Here is a 22,844-nt window from a genome sequence, read left to right on the forward strand (position 1 = left end):
AGGTGATTTGGGATGAGTTGGACCACAGAGTGAAGGAAAAGCAGCCAATTGCTCATCATGTGAGAAATCCATTCCAGGTGAAGCTGGAATATGTTATTATTTGGTTAACACTTTAAAACAAAACTTTTTTGGATAATACATGATTCCATATGTGCAATTTCATAGTTTTGAAATGTCTTCACTATTATTCTACAATGTATTAAATAGTAAAAATACAGAAACACCCTTGAATGAGTAGGTGTGTCCAAACTTTTGACTGGTGGTGTATGTTTCAGTAAGATTTGATTTAGGGCATTTATGGTAATGTTCATCAACTGTACTGCAGGGATGGAATGTAAGTTCCAGAAAATAGAGGTTGTGGTGGCAACTGCAGAGAGGTGTTTGGGTGTGCGAGACTTGACATCAGAAGAGTTAGTGTGTGTTGAGTGGTGGTGTCCCATCCTCTCAGGCTGTTGGCCTTAATTTGGACTAAATAGATTTAAATAGTGGAGTATGGTATTTATTATTATTAATTGTGAGTGTAGTGTTAGATGGTAGGGTATTTGTTTTATTATTATTTATTTTTATTATTGGGGGGGAGGGGGAATATGCAAAGAATAAGGGAGTTATACTCCAGTCTAGTAGGTGGCGATAATCAGCATTTAATTGGATGCCAACCGCCGTTAAACCTCATCAAAGAAGAATAACTGGTCGCGCAAACGATTGATTTTGCGGTCTCCACTCATTCGGGAGCTACATTGTTGCAAGAATAGCACAGTGTAGTCTCTTTAGCTATTGCCTTGGTTGAACGGTTTTAGCATTGTTTGCATGGACGTAATGTTTGCTTCCTGTTACTTTCCGCCAATGGCGTTTTAGTTTAGATTGGTAAATTAGGCTAAATGTTCCATGTATGAAGACAGCAGACTACTTTCGTGGCTCAATTGGAAGATATATTGTTTTCATAAATACGTCAACATGTCAAGCGAGCAGGTGTTCAGCTGGACTGTAGTAGTCCTGACCTGTCAACATAAAGATAGCGTTTACGCCTTTCAAAGAGGTGAGTCTCTTATTCCTCTTCTTGTTTACAGTAATGCACAGTTGCCCACTGTAGTCTAATAATGCAAAATATGAGGAATAGACCAGATGCATGCGTAGCCTTCTGTAGGCCTAAATCTACTAAATGTACTGAATAATAAGTTACTAAACTTCATTTTACTCTCGTGTTTACCAATCTGAAACTATTGAAGCAGGATTGTGAATGAGCTGTCAAAATAAAAGTCCCCTATTTGAAACAGATCCAAACAAATACAAATAGTGGAATAATACCATATTTCGACAAGATGATGCTAAACAATTTTGCCATGTTATATAACTTAAAAATACATTCTTTATTAATTTGATAAAACAGAACAGTTAAGAAACATTTAAAATCCCACTGTGGATCTATTAGTCTGCATAATTACATTGGTATAATAATTAATTTGTAAAGCGCATTTCCCACGCTAAATGCACAAGTGAAGGTTGTTGGTGCTTGCTCCTGTGTGCAAGTCATTTGACTGATCCAGTTTCAGATGAGTTATTCCTTATTATTTCTGAAAAGAAGCTGATAAACCCCTCCCCCATGTTAAAGGGATAATTCACCCAAATGACATGTTAACCATTTTGTTTGGTTGTCCACTGTTTCAAATTCTAACTATTTAGTATTTGTGGCTCAAATCAATGGTACCTACAGTTAATTAGCATTTTCATGTCCAAATCATCCGGAAGTATCTTACAATTGATTGTGTAACTCAATGATGTTAGTTATAGATTTGGGTATGAAGCCCAGACACACTAATATAGGTACCATTGTCTTGAAAAGTTATCATTTTTAAACAGTTTCCAGGTAAACTAAATGGGTTGTTGTCATACCTTCTCCATATACTGCTTACATAGTAAGGAAAACAATATGTCATTTGGGTGAACTATCCCTTTAATATGGGGTGATTCTTTAAAAACAAATAATCACATCATAGTAGCAACAACACCACCTAGTGGTCAGAACTTGGTGATATCAGGATGTAGGATGGGACATGAAGCTAACAAACTCAATTACTAATTTCTCTGAAGTGGGGAGAAAAAAACATCCCCAAATGTGACTGACTGCCTCAAAACTACAAAATAACACACATGGAATCATGTAATAACCAAAAAAGTGTTAAACAAATGTAAATATTTTATATTCTTCAAAGTAGCCACCTTTTGCCTTGACAGCTTTGCACACTCTTGGCATTCTCTCAACCAGCTTCATCTGGAATGCTTTTCCAACAGTCTTGAAGGAGTTCCCACATATGCTGAGCACTTGTTGGCTACTTTTCCTTCACGCTGCGGTCCAACTCATCCCAAACCATCTCAATTTGGTTGAGGTCTGGTGATTGTGGAGGCCAGGTCATCTGATGCAGCACTCCATCACTCTCCTTCTTGGTCAAATAACCCTTACACAGCCTGGAGGTGTGTTGGGTCATTGTCCTGTTGAAAAACAAATGATAGTCCCACTAAGCACAAACCAGATGGGATGGCGTATCGCTGCAGAATGCTGTGGTAGCCCTGCTGGTTAAGTGTGCCTTGAATTCTAAATAAATCACAGTGTCACCAGCAAAGCACCATCAGACCTCCTCCATGCTTCACGGTGGGAACCACACATTGAGAGATCATCCGTTCACCTACCCTGCATCTCACAAAGACTTAACAGTTGGAACCAAAAATCTCAAATTTGGACTCATCTGACCAAAGGACAGATTTCCACCAGTCTAATGTTCATTGCTCGTGTTTCTTGGCCCAAGCAAGTTACTTCTTCTTATTGGCGTCCTTTTAGTAGTGGTTTCTTTGCAGCAATTTGATCGTGAAGGCTTGATTCAGAGCAGTTTCCTCTGAACAGTTGATGTTGAGATGTCTGTTACTTGAACTCTGAAGCATTTATTTGGGCTGCAATTTCTGAGGCTGCTAACTCTAATGAACTTATCCTCTGCAGCAGAGGTAACACTGGGTCTTCCTTTCCTGTGGCAGTCCTCATGAGAGCCAGTTTCATCATAGCGCTTGATGGTTTTTGTGACTACACTTGAAGAAACTTTCAAAGTTCTTGAAATGTTCCGTATTGACTGACCTTCATGTCTTAAAGTAATGATGGACTGTCATTTTCTCTTTGCTTATTTGAGATGTTCTTGCCATAATATGGACTTGGTCTTTTACCAAATACCAAATCTTCTGTATACCACTCCTACCTTGTCACAACACAACTGATTGGCTCAAACGCATTAAGAAGGAAATAAATTCAGCAATATCACTTTTAACAAGGCACACCTGTTAATTGAAATGCATTCCAGGTGACTACCACATTAAGCTGGTTGAGAGAAGCCAAGATTGTGCAAAGCTGTCATTAAGCCAAAGGGTGGTTACTTTGAAGAATCTCATACAAATATATTTGGATTTGTCTAACACTTTTTTTTTGCTGGTTACTACATGATTCCATATGCTTTTTTGTAGTTTTGATGTCTTAATTATTGTTCTACAATGTAGAAAATAGTAAAAAATAAAGAAAAACCATTGAATGTGAAGGTGTGTCCAAACTTTTGACTGATACTGTATTCTGGTCAAGGCTCATCCTATGTACACCTTTTCTATTCATATACTGTTTGTACTGACATTATGGACAATCATAAATTTATATTCCAGACTCTGACATTGCTCGTTCTAATATTTCTACTTTTGTTAAGTACTTTTTTTTTTTGGGGGGGGGGGGGGGGGGGGATTTGTGTGTAATGGTATTTTGTTGCTGTTAGATATTACTGCACAGTTGGAGCTAGGAACATAGCATTTTGCTACACCTGCAATAGCAAATGCAAAATATGTGTACTCGACTAATACATTTCGATTTTGAACCGCAAATTTCAGTATTGTGGCTAACTTCACACAGGTTTACACAGTCTACTATGGACACATTGAATGAGCTGTCAGAATTTATTTTTATTTTTTATGTTAACCCTGTACTCGTGACTTTGTCAAATGACTTTACATTTAGTTATTTTTCATTAGAAAACATATACACTTCACTACCTATTTACTTGGACAATAAAGCTAAAAGTTTTAATTTGTCTCATGAGGTGACAGTACAGAATGTCACCTTTTTATTTGATGTTATTCTTCAATTACGCAGACCCCAATGCAAATCAGGGAGAGAAAATACATTTTTTCCAAGAGAACAGATCATAGTTATGCTGTAAAGTGGATGGTAGATGTTCATTCTTCCTTGTTCTTGTTGTTTTCTCCACTGAAGAAAGAGACCGGATGTGGTTTATACCAAAACATCGTCTGTGTTTGACCAATTAGAATTCCTTGCAATAGAATTTGGCCGATAGCCAGCTACCAAGTATCCCGTTTCAGGCTTAATGTATAGACAATTTGAACCAATGAGAACTTGCCACATGTAGCTATGAGTCCCGGACTGGAACCCCTACACAGATGTTGAACTGAAAAACAACCCGTTCCATTGACCAATTATTCTTCAGTTCCCCATTACAGAAGAACGACTTGTTCCATTGATCTTTAGTTCTCTGCATTGTGTATTTGTCTTTGTATTTTCTTACATACATATCTGTTTTACTGTTTAGAAATGAAAGCACTTTATGTAAATGGTCCCCCCATTTGAAGGTGTCATGAGTATTTGGACAAATTCACGTGTGTGTATTTAAAGCAGTCAAAAATTTTGTTTTTGGTCCAATATTCTTAGAACGCAATGACTACATCAAGCTTGTGACTCGACAAACTTGTTTGACGTATTTCTAGTTTGTTTTGGTTGTGTTTCAGATTGTTGTTCCACATAGAAATGAATGGTAAATAATGAATTGTCTAACTTTTATTGTAAATAAGAATAGAATGTTTCTTCGGAACACATCCACACTAATGTGGATGCTACCATGCCAGTCAACTTTGTGAACGTGTGCAGAATGTGGATGATCTGGTGTGTCTTGGGACTTTGTTTGAGAAGGACTGGAACCACCTCCAAACTTAACCCTGTTCCCTCATTCTGGTATCCCAACAACTCTCCTGGGGCTAAACTGGCTTAGCCGTTTGTGCCCAAGAACCAAGACAAAAGTCCAGTGACGTGCTGGAGGTGTAAGATCCAACATCCTTCAGGTTCTTGCCCTGTCTATGGCCAGCATCACGATTCAGAAAAAGGTTAGAAAGAACAGAAGACCAACAGGCGTGGTGGCTTGGGTACAATTAGAACGGCCTCAATGCCCACCATGAAGACTTCAGACAGCTCACCTAGCTGTCTTATTCCTATTCTGCAACAAATGTTGGTTCCTCTGACTGGTAGGAACAGGAGAGGGGAGGTCATAATGGACAAAGGAGCAACTTATACCATGATGCAGGAGCCCCTGTGACAAAAGATGGAATTACTGCATGATGTGCTTCGAACCTGGGAGGAAGGACCATTGAACTTGGCCAATGGTGAACCGATCAATCCCTTGGGCTGGACTGATGAAAATTAAGCTGTATGATGACATTATTCATTTTCCTGTGGCTATTATTGCCAATCCGAGCCTTGCATTTGCTGTAGACCTTGGCCTGGACTGCATGTTCTTCAGCGGACTAACCATCTCAATGTCCGAACCATCATGTCAGCTGCGCTCTGACCATTCCGGCCTCATCCATTTCAACCTGGAAATACACTGATTTCAGTGTTCCACCAGGGAAGCCAGAAACCCAACTATCACACTGATTACAGTCATACCACCCCCCCCCCCCCCCCTTATATTCCAGGGCAAAAGCAAAACTGATGCTGATTTCTACATCAAACAAGCAATGGAACAGTCATGTCTGTCAGATGGGAGGTGGCAGCTCTCCCAGATGTTGGAAATGAACAGTGAGATCTGTGCTCTTACACCCAGCCATGCAGCAGTCTTCCAACACAAAATCTATACCCGGCATGAAGGCCACATTAAGCAGCGTCCCTACAGGCTGTCCCCCGCCAAACTGCTGATTTCTCAATGAACAGCTTGAGAGTATGTTGGCGACTGGAGTTGTGGAACCTTCCTTTTCCAGATGGGCTTCTCCAGTTGTCCTTATTCCTTCTTCAGTAATCTGGATCTTAACATCGGATATTGGCAGGTGGCAATGAATCCCGCCGTTCAGAACAAGATTGTGTTCATCTCCCCAGCTGGTTTGTACTCATTCAAATTCATGCCTTTTGGTTTGGAGAACACTCCAGCAACCTTCCAAAGGCTGATGGAGACTGCCCTGAGAGATCTGAGGGGGGAAAATTGTGTATCTGGATGACATAATCTATTCCTCTGTCACTGATCATCTGCAAGACATACATTCCATCTTTGACAGACAGGCTGCAGCTTTGACCCTGAACTTGAAGTGTCATTTCTGCTTATCTGAACTCAAGTTCCTTTGTCATGTATTTATTGCAGAAGGTATCCATGCAGATCCAGCCAAAGTTGCAGCAGTGCAGGGGCTCCCAATTCCCACATCCCTGAAGGCTGTGCAGAGCTTCCTGGGTATGGCTTGATGGTACCACAGGTTTGTGCTTGACTTTTCAAAGTTAGCTGAACCACTCAACCACCTTAAGAAGAAGGGGGTGAAGTTTCAATGGACTCCTGCATTTGAAGCACTCAAAAACAGTCATTGTTTTCCAGTGCTTGGACATCCTAAGCTGAATGCTCATTTCCCAGTGTACACAGATGCAAGTCAAACAGGACTCGGAGCAGTCTTTGCTCAACCAACAGGACCTGGAACAGAAGAAGTTCTTGCCTATGCAAGTCTAACCCTGAATTGCTCCAAGAGGAATTTGTCAACAAATGAACGGGAGTGCCTCGCTGTGGTCTGGGCTCTGGAGAAATGGAGCTACTATTTGGAGGCGAAGGCCTTCAACGTTGTCACAGACCGCTGCGGTGGGTTCTGACATCAGGCAAGACCAACAGCTGTCTCATTCGCTGGTCTATCATACTAGGACTTCATCGTAGAGTATCGCAAAGGAAAACTGAATGTTGTACCAGATGCCCTCTCAGATTACAGAGACTGCCAACGTCTGTCATCCATTGTGCAGCACTATCACTACCGCTAAGTGTATGCATTATTATTTTCCTCTGGATTATGTGTGTGGAGAGCACAGCCACATCAGTGAGAAGTTCAGGATAATATGTATCAAACTCCAAGAGGAGATGGAACACACTGCACCCCTTACCGTGTCTTAGTCCCCTCTACGTTGACTGACCAAATGATCCAAGCTAATCATGTCAACCCCATGAGTGGCCATCTTGGAGTCTTCAAAACCTACCGAAGATTACAGGAGGTGGTGTACTGGCCAGGCATGTGGGTCGATACCAAGATGTTTGTGCAGCCGTGTCTGCTAGAAATACAAACCAGACGTTGGCAGACCTGCCGGGAAACTGCAGCAGACCGTTGTGAACCATCCCAATGAAATGCTGGGAATTTTCCTCCCAGGCGGGGTACCAGAAATTAATTCTTATTGGTGGTAGTGGACTACTACGTTGTTTCCACTCCGCAAAGCCACTGCATCCGCCATTGCTCTAATTCTGCGAATGGAGGTCTTTACCAGATTTGTGATTCCAGACCACATTCTCTCTGACCCGACCCGAGTAATTTCATTTCTAAATGGTAAAACATATACTTTGTGTATGTGGACAACACTTGAAATTAGTGGATTTGGCTATTTCAGCCACACCCGTTGCTGACCGGTGTATAAAATTGAGCACACAGCCATGCAATCTCTATACTTCCAATGTTTGTCTATAATGGCCTTACTGAAGAGCGCAGTGACTTTCAACGTGGCACCGTCATAGGATGCTACCTTTCCAACAAGTCAAGTTAGTCAAATTTCTGCCCTGCTAGAGCTGTCCCAGTCAACTGTAAGTGCTGTTATTGTGAAGTGGAAGCGTCTAGGAGCAACAATGGCTCAGCCGCAAAGTGGTAGGCCACATAAGCTCACAGAATGGGGCCGCAGACTGCTGTAGAGCGTTGCTTGTAAAAAATTTATTTTCTCAGTTTCAACACTCACTACCGAGTTCCAAACTGCCTCTGGAAGTAACGTCGGCACAATAACTGTTCGTCGGGAGCTTCATGAAATGGTTGTCCATGGACAAACAGCTGCACACACGCCTAAAATCACAATGCGCAATGCCAAGCGTCGGCTGGAGTGGTGTAAAGCTTGTCAATATTGGACTCTGGAGCAGTGGAAACACCTTCTCTGGAGTGATGAATCTAAGGTTGCACATTTTGGGGAATATTCAGAGGTGGAAACTTAATGTGGGAATATATGCGAATTAATGGAAATATGCAAATTAATATGAATACCATTTTAAATGTGATGGTTTTTGCATTGGATATATTTACCATATCTTATGGAGACAAACATAACATTTTACCTTATCATAAGTAGACATTGCAAATTATTTAAATCCTTCAAATAGAAATAAAAACAATTTAGTTACGAGTTGAACTTTTTAAATGAGTTCACTTCACATGATTTCACTGAACAACAAAAAATGGGAATATTAAATGATCCCCAATGATCCATCGCATCTGTAAAATGATAGTCTAGAAACGAAAGCTTTGGTTGTCTTCCTCTCAGGCTTCCATGTCTTCTCCCTGGACCTCCTCAATGTCCACCCCTTGAACATCACTCTGGGGCCTCATCTTCACTGTCACTTTCCAACCTTGTTGAGGATGGCTCATTGTCAGGCTCAAAAAGCCTCAAATTAGCCCGGATGGCCACCAATTTTTCAACCCTTGAATTGGTCAGCCTATTGTGTTATTTGGTGTGTGTGTGTGTGTTCATAAACAAGGACCAGTTGCGCTCTGAGGCGGCTGATGTTGGTGGGATTTAGAGGATGATGGAGGCAACAGGAGAAAGATCCACAAATTCCCTTCCACCAGGTGGCTATTGAGATATGTTGGCATGACTGCCATATTGCATCTCCATCCCAAAGCCCTTGCTTGGAAGTGTACTTTACCAGACTGCCAAGAACCTTGCCCTCATCCAGGCCAAGGTGGTGAGACACAGTAGTGATGACACCATAGGCCTTATTGATCTCTGCACCCGCCAGCATACTTGGAGTCCAACATGTACGCTGCAGCGTGTATGGGCTTCAGGCAGAAGTCTTCATGCTTTTTGATGTATTTCAGAACTGCAGTTTCCTCTGCTTGGAGCAAAAGTGGGCAGGGCAGTACGGATTTATTTTCTTACATCTGCAAGCAAAGTCTGAACATCAGACAGGATGGCATTGTCCCCCTCAATCCGTGCAATGGCTACTGCAATAGGTTTCAGGAGTTTCAGGCTGCTTACCACTCTCCCAAATACATCATCCAGGAGGATCCTCTTGATGGGGCTGTCCATATCGGCAGACAGGATATGGCCATTTCTTGGAGAGACTCCTTCCCCTCCAGGAGACTGTCAAACATGGGGCGGCAGGGTAGCCTATTGGTTAGAGTGTTGGACTAGTAACCGGAAGGTTCTTAACTGACTTGCCTAGTTAAATAAAGGTAAAATAAAAATAAATAAAAACATGATGATAACACTACTCCAACGGGTGTTGCTGGGCAGCTTCAATGTCGTGGTCTTGTTCTTCTCACTTTGCTTGGTGAGGTAGATTGCTGCTATAACTTGATGACCCATAACCATTTATGCACTTGGTCAGATGATTCTGCATCATTATTGCAATCTTCACATATGATTTGGCACAGTATTTGCAAATGTACACAGCTTTTCCTTCTACATTAGCTGCAGTGAAATGTCTCCACACATCAGATAGTGCCTGTGGCATTTTCCTGTAAAGATTATAATTTTTCTTTTGTGAAAATGTAATTGTAATTCCATGTACAGATAAATAATTAAGCAGTTAGATTAAACACCTCCTTTGTAAGGTACATGTTAGAAATGATTTAAACACACTTTTCTGTAGGCTACTGTTTACAAGTTAACAAAAAATAATGTATGTCATATAAAATATATTCACCTCACCCAGTATTGTAATCAAAACTTACCAGAAAGCGTGTAGTCCTTGGTTCAGGCAGTGTAGTAGTCAATAGCATCTCATTAGTGTGCAAGATCTTGAGAATCAGCTGTACATGTGATGGAAGAATGCACTGTGCATGCAGAGGCTTGCAATTCCATTGAATTGGGGGTAGTTTAACCAAAATATGCCACAAGACCTAGAATTACCTTGTATCCCACAAAAATGGTTCACTGTTATAAGCTAATAAAATTTTTAAAAAAAATGAATTTAAACATAATTACCTAAATTCCCGGCCTTAACTTCTCATGGAAAATTTCCGACCCTTTTGCAACCCTAGATGAATCACACTTCACCATCTGACAGTCCGACGGACAAAACTGGGTTTGGTGTATGCAAGGAGAACGCTACCTGCCCCAATGCATAGTGGAAACTGTACAGTTTGGTGCAGTAGGAATATTGCTCTGGGGCTGTTTTTAATGGTTCCGACCCCTTAGTTCAGTGAAGGGAAATCTTATCTCTACAGCATACAATGACATGTTCTTACATTTACATAAGTATTCAGACCCTTTACTCAGTACTTTGTTGAAGCGCCTTTGGCAGCGATTACAGCCTCGAGTCTTCTTGGGTATGATGCTACAAGCTTGGCACACCTGTATTTGTTGGCACACCTGTATTTGGAGTTTCTACCATTCTTCGCTGCAGATCATCTCAAGCTCTGTCAGGTTGGATGGGGAGCGTCCCTGCACATCTATTTGCAGGTCTCTCCAGAGGTGTTCGATCAGGTTCAAGTCTGGGCTCTGGCTGGGCCACTCAAGGACATTGAGGCTAGTCCTGAAGCCACTCTTGCATTGTCTTAGTGTCGTTGTCCTGTTGGAAGGTGAACCTTTGCCCCAGTCTGAGGTCCTGAGTGCTATGGAGCTGGTTTTCATCAAGGATCTCTCTCTACTTTGCTCCGTTCATCTTTCCCTCTATCCTGACTAGTCTCCCTGTCCCTGCCGCTGAAAAACATCCCACAGCATGATGCTGCCATCACCATGCTTCACCGTAGGGATGGTGCCAGGTTTCGTCCAGACGTGACGCTTGGCATTCCGGCCAAAGAGTTCAATCTTGGTTTCCTCAGACCAAAGAACCTTGTTTCTCATGGTCTGAGAGTCCTTTAGGTGCCTTTTGGCAAACTCCAAGCGGGCTGTCATATGCCTTTTTACCGAAGAGTGGCTTCTGTCTGGCCACTCTACCATAAAGTCCTGATTGGTGGTTCAAAACGTCTTCCTTTTAAGAATGATGGAGGCCTCTGTGTTCTTGGGGAGCTCTATGGACAATTCCTTCGACCTCATGGCTTGGTTTTTGCTCTGACATGCACTGTCAACTGTGGTACCTTATGTAGACAGGTGTGTGTGCCTTTCCAAATCATGTCCAATCAATTTAGTTTTTAGAAATATCTAAAAAATGATCAATGGAAACAAGATGCACCTGAAATGTAACTGTGGAAAAAGTAAAGGGGTCTGAATACTTTCCGAAGGCACTGTTTATATGAAAAGATCCTCAAATAAAAGGTTACATTCAGTACGGTCTCCTCATTTGATCTCAAATCCAAAATGCTGAACTATAGAGCCAAATTAAAAGTTTTAGCTTCACTGTCTAAAGAAAGGGTGTGTTTGTGTCTCAGAGCTGGAGGTCCGGCAGCAGCGTGGAGGTCTCTTACAGGGGACGTTACTGCTCACTGTGTCAGACCCCCAGGAGCCTGGACTGGGCAGTGGGGGAGCCACTCTCAATGCACTGCTGGTGGCAGCCGAGCACCTGAGTGCTAGAGCTGGATACACTGTAAGTGACTCCACACAATATGTCCATAAAATATCATAAAGATAGAAGTTAAAGACAAAGGACAAATTCCACTGCAAGTATTGTGAGTCAGTTTGTGCATTTTAGTTTCAGACCATAGTATTTGTAGATTGATTACATTTTTGTATACTTTACAGGTGGAATATATTCTTGTAACTGAAATATACAATATTATTGTCTTGACTGTTACTGTATTATGGTGTAAACCTCTTGTTGGGGTATATTAATTGTGGAGGTGAACAATGCACTTATCCAATGTTGTTTTCAGGTTGTTACCGCGGATGTCCTTGACGATGCCCATATCCTGATCTTGCACACGGTAAGACTGGAGGGGTAGCAGAGGACGGGGAGAAGGAGAGAGTGGGGCAGAGAGACTGAATGGATCAGGATTCGAGCTTTCAATTGTGAGATTTCATTTATTATTATTCACACGGACATGGGAGTAATCTCTCTCTTCTGTATTTTTTTCTCTCCCCAACTCTCCTGTCTTTCTGCAGGGACGTGACTTTCCCTGGGATAGCTGTGGCAGGGCCTTCTGCTGGCTACCTGTGGAAAAGCCAGCTCAGACTGTGCAGGGACCTGTCTGCTGCCTGGATATGCTGCTTGACTGCCTTTCCAATCAGGTTAGCCATAATCCTGTTTGTCGGAGACACCATCTAGACTAAGGGTCTCCTACTCTGGTCCTGGAGTGGGATTACTTCTCCGTTAATGGGGCAGTTGGTACAAGTGGCTTGGTGTCATCCATTAATACAGGCTGCTCTGTAATATTTTTTCAGGTTTTCAAGCTACCTTCCGTCATTGAGTGTGACGATAACAGTGGCGATTTTAGCATGTGTAAATCCATTTGTGTAACTGGATAAGAACTGCGTTCTCCTTCAATAACAATGAATATCGGAATGAGTTTTGACTTTTGAACCATGCACAAGACATTAATACATTTATGTTCAATAAATTCACAATGTTTGTTCTTATAATTAACACTTAGCTCTGAAGTATAAGCAAGTGCAAGCAAACGAGCTGGGATGAGGCAGGCCTATTCTTGCAGCAATTTTGAAATGGACAATGAGAGGAGTTCAGATAAATTCAGCAAAATGTTGAGGCCTTAACTTGACTCTTCTTTAAGTCACTCAGCGGTTAGCCTTCCATTTTGAAGTATTTTATTTGGTCTGTGCGGTCTGTACCCGGACTTTGAACTACTCCCAACTGGGCGCAGATATAGGGCACCCCTCACCAGGAAAAACAGAGCTAGACAATCATTTGTGCCAGGTGTGATATCCCTCCTAAATACAGTGCCTTGCGAAAGTATTCGGCCCCCTTGAACTTTGCGACCTTTTGCCACATTTCAGGCTTCAAACATAAAGATATAAAACTGTATTTTTTTGTGAAGAATCAACAACAAGTGGGACACAATCATGAAGTGGAACGACTTTTTATTGGATATTTCAAACTTTTTTAACAAATCAAAAACTGAAAAATTGGGCGTGCAAAATTATTCAGCCCCCTTAAGTTAATACTTTGTAGCGCCACCTTTTGCTGCGATTACAGCTGTAAGTCGCTTGGGATATGTCTCTATCAGTTTTGCACATCGAGAGACTGAAATTTTTTCCCATTCCTCCTTGCAAAACAGCTCGAGCTCAGTGAGGTTGGATGGAGAGCATTTGTGAACAGCAGTTTTCAGTTCTTTCCACAGATTCTCGATTGGATTCAGGTCTGGACTTTGACTTGGCCATTCTAACACCTGGATATGTTCATTTTTGATCCATTCCATTGTAGATTTTGCTTTATGTTTTGGATCATTGTCTTGTTGGAAGACAAATCTCCGTCCCAGTCTCAGGTCTTTTGCAGACTCCATCAGGTTTTCTTCCAGAATGGTCCTGTATTTGGCTCCATCCATCTTCCCATCAATTTTAACCATCTTCCCTGTCCCTGCTGAAGAAAAACAGGCCCAAACCATGATGCTGCCACCACCATGTTTGACAGTGGGGATGGTGTGTTCAGGGTGATGAGCTGTGTTGCTTTTACGCCAAACATAACGTTTTGCATTGTTGCCAAAAAGTTCAATTTTGGTTTCATCTGACCAGAGCACCTTCTTCCACATGTTTGGTGTGTCTCCCAGGTGGCTTGTGGCAAACTTTAAACAACACTTTTTATGGATATCTTTAAGAAATGGCTTTCTTCTTGCCACTCTTCCATAAAGGCCAGATTTGTGTAATATACGACTGATTGTTGTCCTATGGACAGAGTCTCCCACCTCAGCTGTAGATATCTGCAGTTCATCCAGAGTGATCATGGGCCTCTTGGCTGCATCTCTGATCAGTCTTCTCCTTGTATGAGCTGAAAGTTTAGAGGGACGGCCAGGTCTTGGTAGATTTGCAGTGGTCTGATACTCCTTCCATTTCAATATTATCGCTTGCACAGTGCTCCTTGGGATGTTTAAAGCTTGGGAAATCTTTTTGTATCCAAATCCAGCTTTAAACTTCTTCACAACAGTATCTCGGACCTGCCTGATGTGTTCCTTGTTCTTCATGATGCTCTCTGCGCTTTTAACGGACCTCTGAGACTATCACAGTGCAGGTGCATTTATACGGAGACTTGATTACACACAGGTGGATTGTATTTATCATCATTAGTCATTTAGGTCAACATTGGATCATTCAGCGATCCTCACTGAACTTCTGGAGAGAGTTTGCTGCACTGAAAGTAAAGGGGCTGAATAATTTTGCATGCCCAATTTTTCAGTTTTTGATTTGTTAAAAAAGTTTGAAATATCCAATAAATGTCGTTCCACTTCATGATTGTGTCCCACTTGTTGTTGATTCTTCACAAAAAATACAGTTTTATATCTTTATGTTTGAAGCCTGAAATGTGGCAAAAGGTCGCAAAGTTCAAGGGGGCCGAATACTTTTGCAAGGCACTGTAGCTCGGGCTAATGTTCCTTTCGACTCAGTAAGTCTTAAAACATTTATTTTTATTTTTTATTGGTATGTCACTGTTATGAAAGTTGTATTGTCAATTTTGTTTGGTATTTAAACGCCACTTTAAACGTGTACATGACACTGCAACAAAATGTCCCCATGGGGACAATAAAGTAAGTAAGTAAAATGGAAGGAAAATACAATCACAAGGATCCACTTTTATAGACAATATACATACTGACAGCTCATTGAGCAAACAAAACAACCCTTGCAATATCTCAACTGAAATTACATGGGTCTAGTACTGAACTTTTTGTTGAAAAAAAAGTATTTGAATGGGAAGAGGCTGTCCCTGTCACCATGGTTACGAGGAGGGGATACTATAATATAATGTTGTTGGGTCTGTAACTTACCACCCTCCTTGTGGAGAAAAGCACCAGAGATAATTATAACACAAAAAGTAAGAAAAGATTAAATGCAATAATTCAGAACATGTGCCATTCTTACAGTATTCTCCCTGTACACCCAGTCCGAACAGTATGCTAAATTGTTAACGGGCACATAAGCAGGCAATGAAAGCTGTTACAATATTCAATGATTACTTTTCTCTAAAACTGTCTGTAGGCTAAATTAACAGGGGCACATAAGCAGACAATTGTTCTGCCAGTCGCATTCTGTTAAAGGTCCCCAAAGCACACACATCCCTGGGTCGCTCCTCTTTTCAGTTCGCTGCAGCTAGCGGCTGGAACGAGCTGCAACAAACACTCAAACTGGACCGTTTTATCTCCATCTCTTCATTCAAAGACTCAATCATGGACACTTACTGACAGTTGTGGCTGCTTTGCGTGATGTATTGTTGTCTCTACCTTGCCGTTTGTGCTGCTGTCTTTGCTCAATAATGTTTGTACCATGTTTTGTGCTGCTGCCATGTTGTTGCTACCATGCTATGTTGTCTTATGTCTCTCTGTATGTAGAACTTAGCTTACTGTTCTGACTTGGTGGTGCACATGTAGCTTATAGCCAGTTTTAGAGCAATGTAGGTGTCCAGGAGTGTCCTGTCGTGATGTGTGTTTTTGGTCCTGTATTTATTTTTAATCCCAGCCCCCATCCCCGCAGGAGGCCTTTTGGTAGGCCATCATTGTAAATAAGAATTTGCACATAACTGACTTGTCTAGTTTAATAAAATAAACTATGAAAGATCTTACAATGTGAACAGGTAAGTGGGCAATGAAAGCTGTTAAAATATTTGATTATTACATTGCTCTAAAACTGGCTATAAGCTACATGTGCACCAGCAAGTCAGAACAGTAAGCTAAGTTCTAAGAGGGGGAAAGGGACCACATTCTTAGCATGAGGCACATGGGCTACTAACTGCTTACTACACAACATACACTTAGTATTACTTTCTTAGCTACAGTGTACACATTTCCCTGACACATTACATCACTTATGCAGCAGCATACTAGACATAAACTCAGCAAAAAAAGACATGTCCTCTCACTGTCAACTGCATTTATTTTCAGCAAACTTAACATGTAAATATTTGTATGAACATAACAAGATTCACAACCGAGACATAAACTGAACAGGTTCCACAGACATGTGACTAACAGAAATGGAATAATGTGTCCCTGAACAAAGGGGTGGTCAAAAGTAACAGTCAGTATCTGGTGTGGCCACCAGCTGCATTAAGTACTGCAGTGCATCTCCTCCTCATGGACTGCACCAGATTTGCCCGTTCTTGCTGTGAGATGTTACCCCACTCTTCCACCAAGGAACCTGCATGTTCCTGGAAATTTCTGGGGGGAATGGCCCTAGCCCTCACCCTCCGATCCAACAGTTCCCAGACGTGCTCGATGGGATGGGGGGCTCTTTGCTGGCCATGGCAGAACACTGACATTCCTGTCTTGCAGGAAATCACGCACAGAATGAGCAGTATGACTGGTGGCATTGTCATGCTGGAGGGTCATGTCAGGATGAGCCTACAGGAAGGGTACCACATGAGGGGGGAGGATGTCTTCCCTGTAATGCACACAGCGTTGAGATTGCCTGCAATGATGACAAGCTAAGTCCGAGGATGCTGTGACACACCGCCCCAGACCATGACGGACCCTCCACCTCCAAATCGATCCCGCTCCAGAGTACAGGCCTCGAAGAAATGAGCGTTACACCAACGATAAACGCAAATCCGACCTGTCGGGTGAGACAAAACCGCGACTTGTCAGTGAAGAGCACTTTTTGCCAGTCCTGTCTGGTCCAGCGATGGTGGGTTTGTGCCCATAGGAGACGTTGTTGCCGGTGATGTAAGGCAGGTCCTCACCAGACAACAGGCCTATAAGCCCGCAGTCCAGCCTCTCTCAGCCTATTGCACTGATGGAGGGATTGTGCGTTCCTGGTGTAACTCGGGCAGTTGCTGTTGCCATCCTGTACCTGTCCCGGAGGTGTGATGTTCGGATGTACTGATCCTGTGCAGGTGTTGTTACACGTGATCTACCACTGCGAGGATGATCAGCTGTCCGTCCTGTCTCCCTGTAGCGCTGTCTTAGGTGTCTCACAGTACGGACATCTGCAGTCCTAATGCTTCCTTGCAGCATGCCTAAGGTATGTTCACGCAGATGAGCAGGGACCCTGGGCATCTTTCTTTTGGTGTTTTTCAGAGTCAGTAGAAAGGCCTCTTTTAGTGTCCTAAGTTTTCATAACTGTGACCCTAATTGCCTACCATCTGTAAGCTATTAGTGTTTTAATGACTGTTCCACAGGTGCATGTTCTTTTAATTGTTTATGGTTCCTTGAACAAGCATGGGAAACAGTGTTTAACCCCTTTGCAATGAAGATATGTGAAGTTAATTCGAAAAATCCAAATATCTTTGAAAGACAGGGTCCTAAAAAGGGGGCTTTTCTTTTTTTTGCTGAGTTTATTTATGGTCTCAACATTGTTGTGCTCACTTAAACAGGAAGTTGGCACGGCTGTACTTCTTGTGGGCAAACTTCTCAATTACTTTCATCAAAATCTGGCATTCTCTGGATGAAGTCATGCTAGTTTGACAGCATGGCCAATGCATTTAACCTTTCCTGGACCATGGAGTTGCGTAAGGTTTTTATCCTTTTAAGGGTGTAAAAGTTTCTCTCGGACGGTTATCATCGGAGTGGGGATGATGAATTTGAGAAGACCGTCTCAGACAAGGCCTCCTGCACGTTGTTTTCGTAGAGTGATTTCAATAAAGAAAGGGCTGTCTTTTCGGTGTGCAGCTCAGGATGCCTAGACAGTGAACAGCTCCCTTTTCAACTTTTCCTTGTTTCCCATAGGCCATAGCTTTTTAGCACAGAATCCTTTAGTAGTGTTAAGATGCATTGTACGTTACCACTCATCACCTCTGCCCTGTAATAGGTTTGTGCAACCAGCTTCTCATTGACATTCAGTGGCGCTAGGACTTGTTTCATGGTGTTGGAGAGGCCAACACCAGTTTTGTCATTCACCTCTACAAAAACCTCTCACACACTGTTGTCTGCTAATATGTAGCGCAGCACTATTACCATCTGTGATTTACAGGAGACGTCAGTAGTCTCGTCTGCCTGTATAGACGCAAAAGGAGTCTCAGATACCACCTTAGCTATAGCTTCTCTGTACACTTCATACATACATTCCAAAATGTTGTTTTGCATCGTGCTTGATGTTCCCTTTAAAATTTGGTTGGTCGACATAATGCCTTTGTAGCCTGTAATCTTCTTCACGCATTAGCTAAACAGGTGGCTCAAAACAGTTGGGGCTGAATGAGGCATCGCCACTGATTTTATACAGCAATACACTTAATTTCAAGCCTAGGACACTATAAGGACTGTGGTAAAATCACAGTGAATGTAGGTTTCCATGCCAACCTATCTTTTGCAACCAATCGAGCTCTGTGAGGTATCTGGCCAGTGCATAGTCTATGGGGAGAATGACAGTTTTATCTCAATTAGCCACGAAATCGCAAGTTTGAAAGTGACTGTTTGCTGGAAGCTGTGCAGCGCTACTTTTGCCGACGTGGGTCAGCCCCCTAGCAATTCGAGTTCCAGCCAATGAGCTTTAGCCCCTCGCCATTTGAGTGACAGCTACCAAGATGTACACCCAGCAGAGCAAAAGAGAGAGCAATGACGTGGTGCACATATCTGCTTGTGAGAGCTACTTTCACAACTACTGGCTAAAAAGTATACAAAAGTACCTGAGAATCTCTTTTTTTTTAAATGGTGTGAAACCTAGTGGAGGCTTAAGCTTTGCAGAAATGCAGAACAATACTGTGAGCTCTAAAATTATTATACAGTGACACATTTTTTGTTTGTCTCTTATCATTTTGGATTTGAAATGTTACAATGACTGAGGTTAAAGTGAGGACTGTCAGCTTTAATTTGAGGGTATTTTCATCCATATCGGTTGAACCGTTTAGAAATGACAGCACTTTTTGTACATAGTCCCCCCATTTTACACATTCATTTGTGTATTGAAGTAGTCAAAAGTTTCATATTTTGTCTTCTATTCCTAGCAGGCAAATTTAACGTCAGGCTTGTGACTATAAACTTGTTGAATGCATTTGCTGTTCATTTTGGTTGTTTCAGATTGTTTTGTGCCCAATTTAAATGAATGGCGGGTAATGTATTGTCATTTTGGAGTCACTTTTATTGTAAACAAGAATAGAGTATGTTTCTAAACACTTCTACATTAATGTGGATGCTACCATGATTACAGATAGTCCTGAATGAATTGTGAGTGAGAGATTTAGACGCACAAATATAATACCCCCAAGACATGCTAACCTCGCACTGTTACACCATTTTAGGGTATGATATTTGTGCGTGTAACTTTCTCACTCATCACTATTCACGATTAATTCAGAACTATCCGTAATCATGGTAGCATCCACATTAAACACAAACCCATTACTTTCGTACTTTCTCTGTTGAATCTTCTAGACTGTGCTGTAAATCAAGCAGATAATCCACATAAATGTAGGGGCATTGGATTCAAAATGTTGATGTCTCGTTCGTTGTGCCAGTGACTGACGCAACGATCGAGACATCAAAATATTCTGGACTGACTTCTGACGTTTTCCGCACCGGCTGTTTTTGCATTGCATGCTATATCACAACAGCTGATTGTCACTTAACTGTTGTTCAGAAAAATATTTCCTGGATCGACAATCGACAAAAAAATCGACAATATCCATAGGCCTAACTATCAGCTGGATACCAAATGCGCATTCAACAAGTAGGTTTATTAGCCTACGCATAGCCTATAGAAGAACCACGTAAGTTAGGTGACTTTCGGTCTAGAAGCATTTGATTTAGCAGTTGCATGCGTCATTTTGGATTTGTGTGCCCATGAAAACTGGTTTCACGGCATAGCCTAAAATATCAATATGAACATTTGATAAAGCGGTGCTGCCATTAATAGGGCACTATCTCATAGACGCAGCAAGACTTTTGTCCCGATGATGACCCATACGGGGTCGGAAGGAAATATCATAGGCCTAGTTTTGTTATATTGATAATTATCTTCTATTTATCAAATTGAAAGAAAATTCATTATTACAAGGTTGAAATGTATTTTATGATTTTTTTTTTTACTTAAAAAAACCTTACTTTTTACCCCATTTTACTTCCCAATTGGTAGTTATAGGCTTGTCCCTTCACTGCAACTCCCGGACGGACTTGGGAGAGGCGAAGGTCGAGAGCCATGAGTCTTCCGAAACACGACTGCTCACAGCCGGCCCACCACACAGTTGCTAGAGCGCGATGGGACAAGGACATGCCGGCCAAACCCTCCCCTAACCTGGATGACGCTAGGTCAATTGTGAGACGCCTCATGGTTCTCCCAGTCGCAACCGGCTGTGACACAGCCCGGGATCGAACCCGGGTCCGTAGTGACTCCTTAGACCGTTGCGCCAATCGGGAGGCCTGAAATTGCTTTTCTTTATGTGCATGTTTTTAATTAATTAGTAGGCTTATGGATGACATTTTAAGTTATTTGCCCAACCCTGTTGTATTTATTCCGTCTGAAAAGGAAGACCGTGAATGCAGCACATATTTATTTTATACAATAGTCAGCCCATATCAACAAGTGTGTAAATACAATATTCTTCCCATATGAACCATGTGTTTTAGGGCATTAGGGACCCAATATGAGAGCCTTCAGACCGGGTTAAACGAGATTACCCTATCGTTCCCCAGCCAATCATGCACACGCGGATGAAAGAGTCGCCGACAAAGGAGTTAACTTCTGCTGCAACCTTCGCTGTGAAATATAATGCGTTGGGGCGGTGCTTCCTGAAATAAATAATTGCTACAAATGTAATTACAGTAATAGCAGGTTGATCTGAATTCTGAAACCAAATGCTTTCTGTTTTTTCTTAAAACAATTCATTAGCCCATAGTGAATTGTTTGTGTTTTTAGTAGGACTATAGTCTTTTTTTATTGATAAATAGTTAATTTGTTGATGTTTGTTTTGTGTGTCATGTCCATGGACTTTGTTTGTATTAGCTGTGATTTTGGGCATGATAAACTGGTTACAACATTGACTATACCATTCTCTCTTAGCCCAAATTTGGTTAGTACTTCTGATTTTAAAATAATATACATAATAAACTGATTAATCAATTGCTTTGAATATGGTGCGCAACAAAGGCTCTATGTTTGGGGTCAGTGCTTTTTGAATACATTTAACGTAACCAGGGCCCAGATTCACAAAACCTTAAGAAATTTATTTTTAACTGACATTTTTTCCTTAACTATAGACTTAAGAAGAACGTTAAGCAAAGTTGCTATTCCTAAAAAGGTTGTTGGAAATGTTCTCGTGTGTCAGGCCCTGGCCATAGAGAGGTTTTTATTCTCTATTTTGGTTAGGCCAGGGTGTGACTAGGGTGGGCATTCTAGTTTCTTTATTTCTATGTTTTCTATTTCTTTGTGTTTGGCCGGGTGTGGTTCTCAATCAGAGGCAGCTGTCTATCGTTGTTTCTGATTTGAGAATCATACTTAGGTAGCCTTTTTTCCCACCTGGGTTTGTGGGTAATTATTTTAGTTACCTTACAGAACTGGTCGTTTCTCGCTTTGTTATTTTTGTTCTAGTGTTCAGATTTAAATAAATATCATGAACATGTACCACACTGCGCTTTGGTCCACTCCTTCATTAGATGAGTGTTACATTGTGCTATTTCTTATGTTTCTCTTATTAAGCAAAAAGGAAGAAAATGATTGAAAATAAAGTTATTGGAAACTCATGCTATTGAACATGTTTAATTCACTGACAAACTTCACCTGAAAGTTTCAGTATTGATTATTTTAAACCCAACAACATGTTTAAGAACAGTAATCTCAATAAGAAATATGCTAACATGATTGCCATTTGCTAGCTAGATAGCTAGCTAAAACGGTTGCCTAGCAACAAGAAGATATTTGAGAAAATGGTTTAATCTTAAGATATTGTTGAGGAATTGCACTTACGAACTTGTTTTCTTTCTTAATAAGCTTCTGAAGTTTTTGCATAAGAAGTGTTTTGTGAATCTGGGCCCAGGTCAAGAACAAATTACCTACCTCCATTTTTTTGGGTCAATGGCCGAACTCACTTGTTGTGTTGTCTGCCTCACACAGTTTTTTGTCTCTGCCTTGTTTGATCCATCTGTAGGTGTGCCCTGGTTCTCCACCGGGTGTTTGGGTGTGCAGCACTGACATGATCCTGACCATGCCGACTACCTTCAGTTAGATCTTCTCTACAATTCCATTCAGATCATATTTTTAAAAACCGGTCTCCCCCACTGTCCCTTAATATTATTTCTCTTCTGTCTTTCAGAAATGTCATGGGAGGGTTTTTCTGGGGTCCGTGTGTTGGCACTACCTGGTGATGTCTCTTACGCCGCCAATCATGGAGTCTACTTTGCTGATGAGCAGGTACATAACGTTTAAGGATATGACTCTTACTGAATGGAATGACAAACTCTAGATACAGTGCCTTCAGAAACTATTCACACCCATCGACCTTTTCTACATATTGTTGTGTTACAGCCTGAATTTAAAATGGATAAAATTAAGATTTATTTTGTCACTGGCCTACATACAATAC

General features: G+C 41.6%; 1 protein-coding gene across 5 annotated transcripts in view; it reads left to right on the plus strand.

Annotated features, from left to right (window-relative positions):
* Nucleotides 1–658: 658 nt before the first annotated feature.
* Nucleotides 659–22,844, plus strand: part of fcsk (fucose kinase) — a 53,473-nt gene continuing 31,287 nt past the window's right edge. For 2 of the 5 annotated variants that reach the window (XM_021564195.3, XM_090201425.1), the window contains exons 1-6: nucleotides 668–1,036; nucleotides 11,668–11,822; nucleotides 12,109–12,159; nucleotides 12,338–12,463; nucleotides 22,410–22,482; nucleotides 22,575–22,672. In XM_021564195.3, coding sequence (XP_021419870.3) covers nucleotides 886–1,036; nucleotides 11,668–11,822; nucleotides 12,109–12,159; nucleotides 12,338–12,463; nucleotides 22,410–22,482; nucleotides 22,575–22,672 — 654 coding nt within the window. In that variant the 5' untranslated portion in view covers nucleotides 668–885. Of the gene's footprint in view, nucleotides 1,037–11,667; nucleotides 11,823–12,108; nucleotides 12,160–12,337; nucleotides 12,464–22,409; nucleotides 22,483–22,574; nucleotides 22,673–22,844 lie in introns of all 5 variants that reach the window. The other 3 variants (XM_090201438.1, XM_090201426.1, XM_090201430.1) reach the window with 3 other exon arrangements.

This window comes from Oncorhynchus mykiss, chromosome 2 (assembly GCF_057628025.1).
Source record: "Oncorhynchus mykiss isolate SJ-2025 chromosome 2, ASM5762802v1, whole genome shotgun sequence".
Taxonomy (NCBI): domain Eukaryota; kingdom Metazoa; phylum Chordata; class Actinopteri; order Salmoniformes; family Salmonidae; genus Oncorhynchus; species Oncorhynchus mykiss.